The sequence below is a fragment of the Typopeltis vanoorti genome, chromosome 17 (genome assembly GCF_054136105.1).
Source record: "Typopeltis vanoorti isolate ZY-2024b chromosome 17, IOZ_Tvanoo_1.0, whole genome shotgun sequence".
Lineage (NCBI taxonomy): Eukaryota > Metazoa > Arthropoda > Arachnida > Uropygi > Thelyphonidae > Typopeltis > Typopeltis vanoorti.
In genome coordinates this window covers 89,722,732-89,736,576 of record NC_143565.1, presented here as the reverse complement: position 1 = coordinate 89,736,576, position 13,845 = coordinate 89,722,732, and the positions used below count along the sequence as shown (strand labels likewise).

Below are 13,845 nucleotides of genomic sequence, written 5' to 3'. Positions count from 1 at the left end.
TCTAATAAATGAATTCTCCATTTTGTCATTTGTCCACGTTACTCTACTTGACTCTACTTGCCATTTATCCTCATGATTAGTGTCAAGTACTATAGGTACTCATTCCATTACAAATCATTATGATCTGAATATAATATCATGTGTTTATTATTTAGAACATCATCTGTTTTTTGTCTGCTTTGTTTCAGTAACATCAATGTGGTACTTCTCGAATTCTTCTGCTAGTTCCGCTTCTTTTCTGTTAATACTTATGTTGATGGAGCTTATTTTCAGCTCTACAGAAATCAAGTTAGAGTTGAATTTTTGCTGTTCACCTTGGTTCACTGACAAAAACAGCTGAGTCCTTGTTTTATGTGGTGACACCCCAGCCAGCATGAAATTTAATCATATTATTATTAACATAATAATTTGTTTTGGTTTAAGTCAGTACAGTATAGGATTTAGTTAGCTAAATTCCAAATTGTCAGGCCATCATCCTCTTTTGTTCACTATTTTCAGTCAGATACCTACTAACTTGGCACACTATGAGAAGATGTTGATTGGACATTAGGTCATTAGCATTGGTCAGTTCTCCACATTCCTTATGTGGAGAACTGACCATGTCGAGCTCTTTTTGTTATCCATCTGAACCTAAAAGCGATCCATCAAACATGTATATGAATAAATTTAACTCAGGAGTACTGGAGATAATTCAATGAAAAAACAATGGATACTGTTAACACAAATAAATGTGTTGATAATTGTGCCATTAATTATTTTCAACTATTTATAAATGTTGCAAATAATATAATAAATCTAAGAGCCTTTGCTACTAATGGCTCAGTTAAGTAAGTTTGAGCACGGTTAGTAGTTGGAAGGGGACCAATCGTTCGATGCTCTTGGCACACTCTACCTCGATGAGTCTTTGGACTCCCTGGAGGTGTCAAATAATAATAATAATGACAGATCCCCAACTTTTGCAGCCTTTTTAATATAAAACTTGCATTAAATACTGGCAAACTTAATGAACTTTTCTTTAAATCAAGCCAGAAGTGGGGGGGTGTCATTCTCAACCTAAGTGATGTCATTCTAGTTGCATTGTAATGAATGAAAGTATTTATCATTAAAATATAGATTTGTTATAGACAAGTATTAAAGATATAGATTTGTAAGTCTATGTATGTATGTATAATGGCAATAATTGCTTCATATATACATGAAAAATTATACTTTTAAAGCTAATTAAAATCTGTTCAAGAGAAGGCTTATCTTACCTTCAATTGTCAGAGTAACTGAAGCAGTAGCAGCACTATTAGAATCTGCAGCAGTACAGCTGTATTCTCCACTGTCATTAGGCTGAGCATCAACTATTAACAGTGTATAATTTGACAATATTTGCTGGTGTTCATTGCTAGCTATATGGCTATTTTGGAATCTCCAAAAAACTGAAATGCCGTTCCTTGAGCCTTTTACTCTACAATCCAAATGCACATTGCTACCCATCCTTAATTCTGAAGTTGCAATGCTTACTTCCACAAAAAGGGGTTCTAAAAAAAAACTCTTTTTTTTTAATATCCAAGATAGCAAGCATACTTATGTCAGTTAAGAATTAAAAATAGAGAGAAGAGACTGCATAAGCATTTCATGTTAAACTACATTTGATGTTTAAATTCTCATATAAATGCAGAGTTATACACAAAGAAAATTTGATTGTGTCAACCATGAGTGTTATATTTAGCATAGGCAACAAATTATAATTGGCTCCAAATATATTAGGTTTTCTTATACTATGACATTTTGCTTGAGCAGTGTTTTTATGTAAACAAAATAGAGCTAACCATACATTAGCTTAGCATGTTCCAAACTGGAAATGCTTGATTAATAAGTTGATTCTGAAAATATCAAGTTGGAGAGTACATAACTTGGAAAATTCCATTATCTTTTTATTAGTCTAATTGTTGAATTAGACTAATTGAGAAATAATCAGATGTATTGGGACAGCAAAACACCAAGTATGAAATAATTTATATTAGCTTCAGATACAAAATATCCTGTCTACCGCTGATCTACTTGATATTTTATCTGTTTTTAAATATAAAATTAATGATGGAAAATCTCACATAAAAAGATTTTTTAATAGCATAATTTTCGCTTGTGACACACAGGCGAAAATTATACTATTAAAAAATATTTTTACGTGAGATTTTCCGTCATTCATTTTGTATTTATATATCTACTCACGGTATTCCCTTACTAAGAGTTTATCTGTTTTTAACAACATCAAATATGAAAAATGTTCATTGGGCTTCCATAATTAGGAAAATGAAAGGATTCCCCATATTTAGCTGAAAACATCCTATTCAAGAAATGTGCAACATCTTAAAAAACATGTTTCACAGATGGTATATATCCATTCCACCACTGCATAGAGTTAACAACTTTTTGTTAACTTGGAAAATATGCTGGATTCTATTTCTAGGCCTTACCATGAGAATGCTCCTTTCCCCCCCCCCCCTCTCCCTACACATGGCAGCTATTTGTGTGGAAGATTTGAACTGAAGCGTTATATGATTTGTCACAAATACTTATAATTTGCATAAAATATATCAAATGATATTTTGGCATATTGTGGGAAGGAACATGGAAGACAAGTCCATGTTTCTAGACTTGAATATCCTAGGAAGAAAGATAAGACTGAAATTTCTTTTTTCATATGCAATAAACAAAGAGGTGCTTATTCTAACATGATTATCCAAGACCCTTGTGATATAGCACATGCTACAAGACTTGAAGGAGGTTACCCTGTCATTTGTAAGAGCAGCATCTGGTAGTCAAAACCTATAAACCAAATTAAAATAATCCTGCAAACCCTTAAGCTTTTACTCCTTGGTTGCATTTTTTTTAAGTCACTTCCACATAGGAGAGGCTGCAAGGGCTATAGCAAATAAATGCCATCTGTGGTCAAAGTAATCTGCTGATATTCTTAAATCCATGGGAAAGGCTGTTCCACAGAACTGAGATAGATGACTTGGAGGTAACAAGTTCAATGAGTCTGCAGCTCAGCTGTAAAAGGATGTTAAGTGGCTGCTGCTGTTCATGTTTTCATAAGTTTAGCAAAAATGGGGAGCATAACAGATGCTAATTCTGCTGAACACCCCACGGAAATATCTGTAGAAAAGTAACAATGTAGGAAATGACCATCTGTGGCTGAAGAGAGTCTGTGAAAGAGTGATCATCAATCAACTGAGCCACTCTCCTCTGAACTCTAACAAGAATTTTTAGAAAGGTATTAGGTGCATCACCCAAATTGAGATTTGTACATAGTAATCAAATGGACAGAATAATATCTTGAATGAAGAAGGATGCCAGGTTTTCTTTCATTGTTGGAATACTTCCTGGAATGCACTTTCTGTGATGACGTGCAGTTCTCTTATCATATTTTCCTGAATCTCCTGTATGGTTTGGAAACGACATCCTTTTAAAGTGGTTTTAAGTTTAAGAAACAGGAAAAAGTCTGCTGGGGCTAAGTCCTTAGAAATAAAGTGGATGGTGCACAACAGATGTCTGATGTTTTACCATATAACCACAGATGAAGAGTGATGCATGCACCAGTGCATGGTGCAACATCCAAGTCTGGTTTTCCCACAATTTGAGCCTCTTCCTGCGCACAGCATCTGTCAAACATACTAAAACTTCCTGGTACAACTATTTCTTTACCATCTGACAATGGGGTACAAATTCATAATGGACAATGCATTTCCAATCAAAAAACACAACCAACATCACCTTGATTTTTGACTGACTCATCTGGAGTCAGTCAAAGCTTTTTTTGGTTGAGGACACCCTTTCCCCACCCACTGCGACGATTGCATCTTGGTTTCAACATCATAGCCATAAACCCACATCTCCTCTTTTGTTATGATGTTCAAAATTTCACACAACATTGTCCTTCAAGCTCTTTCATTGTCATTTTGTCACTAATCTGGCGAACAGCTTGTGCACGTGCTCACTTCAGTAGATCTAACTTGCCAACTAATGTTCATAGCAGAACAAGGCGTGTTCAAAAAAGACCGAACTTTTGCTTAAAGACTTTATTGCTCATTTTAAAGAACGGAAAAAATCGCAGTTTGTTGTCAAAACCTGCCATTAGGTGCATACAGTAGCCTTAGCACGCTCTTTAAAAAGTTCGGTCTTTCTTTTTTTTTTTGAACATACCTCGTATATAAAACCCACTCTCACTTACCTCAAACCATATGCAGAGCTTTGATGAGGATAACACTCTCCACTCAACCTACTCATATGATAAACCTTGCAGTCCTGAAACATCTCTGGTTCCAAGATCATCTATGATAAAGTGCCCTAAATGATCTCATGCCATCCTACAGGAGGGTAACAATAACCTATTAATCCTCAATGCTTCCAAAACATAGTTTTGCCTGTTTTCTCGGGGGGGGGGGCTTACTTTTGATAACAGTAACTTAGCAGTTTAATCCAGATCTTGTTTCTCGTACTTACTTCTGACTCTTAGTCTTTCCTGGGATGATCACATTGCTTCTATAGCATCGTACATTCTTTCCACAGGAGTGGAAATAATGTACGAGATTGCACAGAGGTGGTGCAAAGGCATATATCCAACTATCAATCTGTCAGTATCTCTGAACTGGTGGTAAAGATTTTAGAAAAGTTCAAAAAATACACAGAAATGGGTTGACAGGGAAACAATACCTTGTAATGAACAGCATGGATTTATTAAGTGAGAGTCTTATTTGAATAACTCGCATTTTATAATAATTTTACTGTTGAGTTGAGAGAGAAGGGGAATGAATACACCATGATACTTTTCGACTTTGCCAAGAAGTTTGACAGGATACATCATGAGAGACTGTTGCCTAAATTGGAGAATATGGGATTGGATTATAAATTATTAGTGTATGGATAAGAGGATGACTGACTGACATATCAAAAAGTAGTATATTGGAGGGGGAGAGATGAGTTTCACAAATCTAAGGTGACCAGTGGTGTACCACAGGGATCAGGGTCCATTGTTACTCAATCTATACATTAATGACATTGAAAGGAGACATTCAAATGTCTACTGATGATGCAAAGATATGCAGGGTAATCATAAATGCAACTGATATGCAGTACTTCAGAATGATTTGAATAGACTATAATTGTAGGCATGTGAAAATAGCTGTTAATTCAATGTTAGTAAATATAAAGTCATGCAATTTAGTGGGAGATGATATCCAGTGTCATATTATATTATATTGGTGAGATTATGCTAGAAGAAAGTGATCAGTTTCTTCAAATCTTTGATCAGATTCCAAATACAACTAACACTTCCATGGGAGTGATCCTTTTCATTCTTATTCTTTGTCTATGCTTTTCTTCCCCTATTATTCAATCCACTTTTCTTGAGTCTTTATTACTGTCCTTTCTTCCAGATTACCATCACTTGGATCCAATGCCTTGCCATATCATTGTGACCTGTGGACATCCAGAAAGATGGATCCTGGTGGCCTCAGCTTCATCAAGATGAATGGTCCTGGATGGCCTAGTCAGGATCAACTGGCTATTGGGCTTGCCTGTGATGGTACTATGATTTACTGGTCCTTTTCATTCTTATTCTTTATCTATGCTTTTCTTCCTGTATTCTTTAGTCTACTTTTCTTGAGTCTTTATTACTATCCTGGCTTCCAGATCGTTATCACTGGGATCCAATGCTTTGCTGTGTTTGCTATATCGTGACCCGTGGGCATCCAGAAAGGAGGATCCTGGTAGTCTCCCACTACTTTGACCTCAGCTTCATCAAGATGGATTGCCAAGCCAGGATCGATTGGCTATTGGGCTTGCCTGCAAGGGTCAAGGCTGTTACAGTGGGTCTCCTTCCCTGCGATCTAGGCACAGGGTCCAAGTTTTGCTGTGGTGCCCATATAGCATCCAAGGTAGTATGGCATTCTTCTGAATGCAGTCATTGCTTGCTGGAGAGTGGGCATCCATTTGTGTCTGCATGGCAGATGGAGAACTCTGGTGCTGAATCCACCAATTTTTGAGAATGAACACTTTATCTTGTTTATCAGGACCCCAACCAAATTCAGAAATCATCAGAAGCTGCAATAAATACACCACCATCCTTAATCATATGCTGAACAAGTGAACATCCAATTAGAAAAAATGTCACCCTTCTTTATCCAGAAGGGTTGGCAGCATCTCCAAAATCTGTGTGTTTCGGAAATATCCTTATTGAAGCAGACATATTACCACAATCAGAAAAATTCCTCCATTGCATATATCGGAGGATTACCAATTCCAGTAACGTCCCAAAATATTAAACTTTTCTAGAGACATAATATCCGAGTGGGTCTCTCATTGATGTTCCTGAAGAGATGTATTCCAAACTCAAGAGGCAAGGAGTGACAACCGTAAGAAGAATCCTGATACTCAGGGATGGGCATCTGGTTCCCAATAGAAACATCATCCTTACCTATAACAAACTAAAACTAGTCTGTAGTGGCCTTTCCCTTTAATGCATAACATTATACATATCTGCAAGGAGATGTGTTTTGCATTATGGGAGATACTGAGATAGGAGTGATGTTAGCTTGGTCCACCTTTGCTACGAGTTTCCCAGTGTTGTACTACCTTACCCAAGTCCTGAAGACATTTTCAGGTGCAAACTTTGTTTGCTCACACTTGGATAAAGGATTAAACTAAATTTATTATATTATAAGAGTAAAATGCTCTAACTGTGAGGGAGACCACTCAGCATACTTCCAAGCATTCCAAAGATGGAAAAATGAAAAGGAGATGCAAACGTTAAAAACAGAACAGTGTATTATGTGCCAGGAGTGAAGAGACAGCATACTACAACAGTAGCAATCTATTGGAGGATTGCTACTGTTGTAGTATGTATGCATCTACCTTCTTCCTGCCACAGATATGTTCCAGTTGGCCTTGAATCATCCACCTTTTAATGGAGGATTTAAATGGATGCAACACTGTGGGGTAGTACACGAACAAACATCAGAGGAAGAACTGTTGACTGTGCTTGATGACAACAATCTCTCCCACTTAAACACAAGAAGCAACACCTTCTTCCCTTTTCCCCACTGTTTAAGTGAAAAACTGATAACAGTCTGTTTGGGAGCAATCGCTTTCCTGTGATATCCACTTTCCTGCATGGGCAACCATGTAATATATCACGATGGGAAATTGATCAAGCTGATTGGTCCACCTTTTCTTCATTAGCTGAATTCAATTCTGCTGTAATCAGTTCATCTCCTATCAGCAGTGCAGTAAAGCTTGTAACAGAGTGTATTATATGAGCAGCCATAACTGCAATTCCTAAACATCTAGTTGGTTCCCACATTTTCCTAAGTCATGACTATTGCACAGGAGTCAAAAAGTCCAGAAGAAAGCTTGGAGTTTCTGCAGATACATTGCAACAAACCTAACTGCTTTCAAATGTGCTTGAGCCTGAGCACGATACATCTGTCATCAGAACCAGAAGAAATCCTGGATCCAATATACTTTATTCTATATCAAGATCCACCAACAGCAAAAAGGTATGGAGAAAAAAAAAAATCTGATAAATAAAAGGCAAGTATACCACCCACCAACTCTCTGTTCTAGAACATAATGGTTACACAGTTGTTGACATGCTCAGGGAGAGTTTTGCAGAAACATTGCAACATTTTATCCCCTGAGTTTCTTGCCCAAAAAAGGAAAGCAGAAAAATGACATCCAGTTTTCTTCAAATTGCACAAATTGCACTGGGCTATTTACCAAAGAAGAAATGAAAACACTACTTTGCTTAAATGTTGTTCAACTGCTGTTGAATGACATATCTGTTACAAGATGGTGAAACATCTGTCATCATCCATGGATCAGTTGCAACTTTACAGCAGAATTTTCTGTAAGAGCATATTTCTGGATACCTGGCGAAAAGCAATTATAGTTGCCTTTCCTAAGCCAGAGAAATAATAATCATCCAATTGCTCTGGCCAGTGTTTTGTGCAAGATTCTGGAGAAAAAAAATCTCTCTCATCTTTTTTTCCAGAACACAAACTGGCTTCTGAAAATATCATTCTACTACTGATCATCTATTCCAGCTGGAATTATCTATTAGAGATGCCTTCCTAAAACACAAGCATCTGGTATTAGTTTGCTTCAACATGGAAAAAGCATACAATACTGTTTGGAGATTTGGAATACTGAATGACTAACAAAATTTTGGTCTCAGAAGGAATCTTCCTCTTCTTATCCAAAACTTCTTATCTAACTGAATCTTTCGAGTCAGAGTGGGAGCTGACCTCTCCCACCTCTATAACCACGAAGAGGGATTCCCTGAAGGTTCTGTTTTGAGTGTCATGCTTTTTGCAATCAAGGTCAACTCGATAACAAAACAACTTCCTCTATCAGTAAGTAAGTAATATGCTATTTGTGAATGACTTTACAACAATCTTCTGTCATTTGTGTAATGTGAAGGTCATAGGAGGACAGTTGCAGAAATCCATCTCTCAAAATAGGCACTTGCCAATGAGTCCATATTTTCACAGCAGAAGACAGTTTGTATGCACTTCTACTGCAGATGTGGTCTTGATCCTGACCCAGGACTCTGACCAGGACAATCACTAATCTCAGCTGTACTGGAAGCCAATTACTTGAGACTGATATTTGATAGTAAACTCAATTTCCTCCCTTACATACATCAGTTATGAAACGAGTGGCATAAAGCAATGAACATTCTATACACCTTATGTTTCATCTTCTGAGGTGCTGACAGATTTACTTCATTTGTACAGGGCATTGATAAAATCAAAACTTGACTATAGGTCCAAAGTCTATACTTCTGCCTGGGAGAATACACTGCAATAGTTAGACCCTATTTGCCATTCTAGAATTTCAACTGAAGCATTATGCACATCACCTATTCCTTGTCTGTATGTTGAGGCAAACAAACCACCTTTGTCATTTCCACACTAACAGCTGTCCCTGTGTTCTTTAACATGGAAAATGTTTATGACACAACCTGGAGATATGACATACTAAAGACCTTTATAACCTAGGTCTCAGAGAATACCTTCCTGTGTTTGTTAAAAACTTGCTGAGTCTTCCAGGTGCATGTATGCTATCTCAGTTATATCATCAAAAGGAGAGTGTTCCCAAATGCTCTGTCTTAAGTGTGACACTCTTTGTTGCCAAAGTTAATTCAATCACTGAACAGATTTTTCCCACTGTAAGCAGTTCTCTATATGTTGATGATTTCACTATATTTACTGTCGCTCATGCAAAATGAGGATAACTTAAAGAATCAATTGATCATGTTTCTTCTCAGGCTCTTAGTAATGGTTTCAGGTTTTGGCTATAAGTTTCTGTAGCCTTTTGCCAAAAACACACTTTTCACCCAGATTGCAAGTCATTCTATCAAGTAGTTTGTTTTATACAGCTGTCTGAAGCAAAAGTGTTGTCTGTATCCCTTGAAATGGATAAAATTGAGTATCATGTGTTTATAAAATGCTTTGTAAAAGAAGGTTTAATGCCAAAAGAAATTCATTCTAAGTTCGTAAAAGTTTATGGGCACTCTTCTCCTTCGTTTTCAACAATTAAGAAATGGGCTGCTGCCGAGTTTAAATGTGGTCATACCAGCCTTGAAGATGATCCACTTGAAGGACATCCAAAAAGTTTAACAACATCACAAATCATTGATCAAGTGCACGATATGGTATTGGATGACCGGCGAGTCAGAGTGCATGAAATTGCTGAGACTATAGGTATTTCGAAAAAACGTGTAGGATTATTTTGCATGAAGAATTGCAAATGAAAAAGCTTTGCGCAAGATGAATGCCATGCTTTCTCACAGCTGATCAAAAACGCACTCACATGAAAATCTCTGAATGCTTGGAGCATTTTAACAAGAATAACTGATTTTGTGTGTCGATTTATCACTATGGATGAGACTTGGATTCACCAGAATCCAAACAGCTGACAAAAGCCAGTTGTTCAGTGCCAAAGAAGAACAAGTTGGTTCCATCAGCAGGAAAGGTCATGGCATTGATGTTTTGGGATGCTAAAGGCATTTTGTTTATTAATTATCTTGAATAGGGTAACATAATAACCAGAGAATATTATTCCGATCTTTTAACCAGACTAGGTGAAAAAATTCGTGAGAAAAGACCCGGTTTGCAGAAGAAAAAAAAAATCTTTCATCAGGACAATGCACCTGTCCACAAAGGTGTTTCAGTAATGGGAAAATTAAGGGATCTGCACCATGAATTGTTGGAACATCCACCCTATTCCCCAGATTTGGCTCCCTCTGACTTTTATCTCTTCCCAAAACTAAAACTCTTCCTTGCTGGTCAGTGTTTTTCTTCGAATCAAGAGGTGATTGCAACTGTACATGGGTATTTTGCAGATCTTACTGAGAACCACTACAGGGAAAGGATAATGGCTCAGAAGCATCACTGGAATAAATATTAGTCTTAAGGGAGACTGTGTTGAAAAATAAAAATAATTTTGAAATTATAAATTTGCTTTTTCACTGTTAGGCCGAGAACTTTTCAGACCTTCCCCGTAAGGTACTACAGCTGTTGTACAATTCTTTCTTTTAGTGTAACTAAAAGAAATGTTATTAATCACTTCTCTTAAAAAGAAGTGCTACTAATCACTAAAATCAAATCTGGTCATCGTAATCTAGAGTCGATAAAGGCAATGACACCATTATTCTAAATTGAACAACATATTTAGAAAAAAATGAATCTGCTAGTCTCGGATAACAATACATATCAACTTATTAACTGCGACCCAACAAATAGAATGAAAAAGAAAACAGAGAAGCTACTTAAATCAGTTACTACATGGTCCAAAGATACAGTCAAAAAATTACTTCCTCACTATGCTTGTTCTACGAGAATTTATGGTCTAACAAAGATACCAGTGGCGGCCGGTGAAATTTTAAGTGGAGTTGCTGCCTATACAAAATTTTAAAAAATAATTATTTTTTTAAAATTTTGTATAGGCAGCACCCCCACTCAAAATTTCACTGGCCGCCACTGAAAGATACACAAGCAAAACACACCACTCCAGCTGATAGTCAAAGGTATAAACAGCCCGAATTATTACCTAGCCAAGAAAAAATTAGCGTCAACACTCAAGGAGTTGGTAGGCCTTTCCCCCCTCCTATATCAGAAACACACAACACTTTATAAACGTAATCAAAGATATTACATTGGAAAAAAGATGATTTATTAGTCAGTTTTGACGTCTCTGCCCTCTTTACGAATGTCCCAATCAATGACAATCCTTCTTTTACAGGACAAATTCCCTCCAGATATCACAGCACTCTTTCCACATGTATTACATTCTGGTTATTTTGTGTAGCAAAACGCTTTCTACCTACAAAAAGAAGGCACAGCCATGACTCACCATTATCCCCCCCCCCCCATTGCTAACTTTTATATGGAATATTTTGAGTATTGCTCTAGATTCCTCTCCTTTAAAACCCCAAGTCTGGCTTAGATGCATTGATGATGTTTTCGCTATCTGTAAAGATAACCTCACTATTGCTTCTACCTGGTATCGCCACTTCAGGGCCTGGCTCCTACTGAAGAGACCTCAATAAAGGTTGAAACTAGTCGAAAATTTATTATATTCAAACCAAGTGAAAAATAAACTTTCAACATCTTTCTCTAAATCCAGAGTAATTTATTAAAAAGGTGGCACACCATTTGGCAACTCCTATAGGTAGAGATGACCTTGCTAATACTTCTGGCTGGTACCTCCACTTGGGCCTGGCTCCCACTGAAGACACCTCAATAAAGGTCGAAACTAGTCTGGGTAGTGGTCCTTCCCTTAATGCATAACATTAGACATATCTGCAAGGAGATGTGTTTTGCATTATGGGAGATACTGAGATAGGAGTGATAGTAGCTTGCTCCACCTTTGCAAGGAGTCGCCCTGGTGTGGCACCACCTTACCCCAGTCCTGAAGATACTTTCAGGCACAAACTTTGTTTGCTCACACTTGGATAAAGGATTAAACTAAATTTATTCTGCTAACTGTCCTTTTTTTTTTTTTTTTTATTATATTTTCTATTTCTTTTTTCCAGTCTCATAGTCCTCTTTTTCTAATCCATGTGCACTTTATTCCTAAGGTTTCTGTGCTGCTTTTGTGAGAATTTGTTTCAAATTTTCCCATTCATCTTCTATGTTACTTGATTCATGTGTGGTTTCTGTTTTTAAGTTTGTGCATTTTTGATAGTGTTGTCTTACTTGGGGATCCTGTAACGAAGAAATTTTGTAGCTTGGTCGGTAAGAATTTTCAACTTTTTATGTATTTTTAGCCACTTTGGTTTAAATCGAATTTTTGCTGATACTATATAATGATCACAGTTTAATTCAAACCCTCAATATGCTCTTATGTCTAAAATTAACTCTGCTAATTTAAAATTTGCGAAAACATGGTCAATTACTGATTTGCATCCTTTCTATTTTTATTAATTTTATATATTTTTTGTATTTTTTAAAAGTTTTTACATAGTCCAGAAAGTACATTCTAGAGACCAAACACAGAACTTTTAGCTGCTTCAGGCCTTGAATGCATGGTAACATTCTCCCACTAGGTAGTGAAATTCATCTACTGCCTAATGATATTGACAAACATTCATGTCATTGACAGGATTCAAATCTGCATCCTGCTGGTTGGAGAGCAGATTACCCTAAATCATGCAACCAACCATGCCAGCTGACATCCTAATACTCTCTTACTTTCAAGATTATGGTCAGCATTCATTGTGTAGAATTTATGGAGACAGAAACACGTGTTAGAGCAATTACTTTACTTACAGTTAAGAAAATTACACTCTACGTTTTGCCCTCTGTATCAAGGTCATGAGAACATGACACTACACAAAAGTAAGATAAATCTAATTGCTTTGTTAATCATTTATGCTAGCCTGACCTCTGGTGAAAAAAAAGTTAATTAAAATAAAATGTATATATAATAAATATAATATATAATAATACACAGATGATTAAAAAAATACAGTGGAGCTATATTAAATGCATCTCTACAGTCCTGTTATCAAGGTATTCTTGTGTTGGGGGGGGGGGGGTTCTACCAATAGGTTGCAGACAGGTCTTCCAAATTCTTGGCATTACTAATCTATCATTCTTATTGGGATTAGGATGATGGATCAGCATCTAACAAGCTTTCTTGAATTTTCTTTCAAACCAGGTTTTAGCGACTTGGTGCCGTTCCAGTTCATTCTATGACATCTCTGGAGTGCATGGTCTGACAGGCCTGTGTTTTCATAGTGAAGGAATTTAATGTGGCATTTGTCTTGTTGGAATGGTGCACTCTGTTTCCCCTCTGTATGATAAGTTGTAGGTGCATGTGATTTTGTAAATCCCCAAGTGGGCAAGGTAAGGAAGGGGATATTTTGATCAGCTAAGTGAACTTTTTAATTTTATAGGAGGTATGAAATTGTCTTAATATTGTATTTATGTAATGTTCTATTTTTTCAAATACTTCCCTCATGTATTGTATGGCTATGGCATTTTTGTAATCTTTTTACCTTTAAAGCATTAACCTGGAGGATCTTGTTAACATTTTTTGTTGTTGTAGCCATTCTTTATAAAAGTTTGGCTAATAATTTCATATTCCTTCTTTAGTGCCTGCTCATCAGAACAAATTGTTAGGACTTTATGTTTGAAGATACTGATGATGATGATCCACCAATGATGTTTAGGGCCTCCCTCGATGAGTCTAAGGACTCCTTGGAGTTGCCCGTAATAATAATAATAATAATAATCATGATATGAATCTTTGTGTAGGTTTATGGTAAACTGTGAAGGAAAGACAGCC

The 13,845-nt window shown here is 36.6% G+C and overlaps 1 protein-coding gene across 5 annotated transcripts in view; it reads right to left on the bottom strand.

Annotated features, from left to right (window-relative positions):
- Window positions 1–13,845, bottom strand: part of LOC150097613 (papilin-like) — a 1,184,257-nt gene that overhangs the window by 18,842 nt on the left and 1,151,570 nt on the right. For all 5 annotated transcript variants that reach the window (XM_090407770.1, XM_090407771.1, XM_090407772.1 and 2 more), the window contains one exon: window positions 1,254–1,526. In XM_090407770.1, coding sequence (XP_090263896.1) covers window positions 1,254–1,526 — 273 coding nt within the window. The remainder of the gene's footprint in view (window positions 1–1,253; window positions 1,527–13,845) is intronic.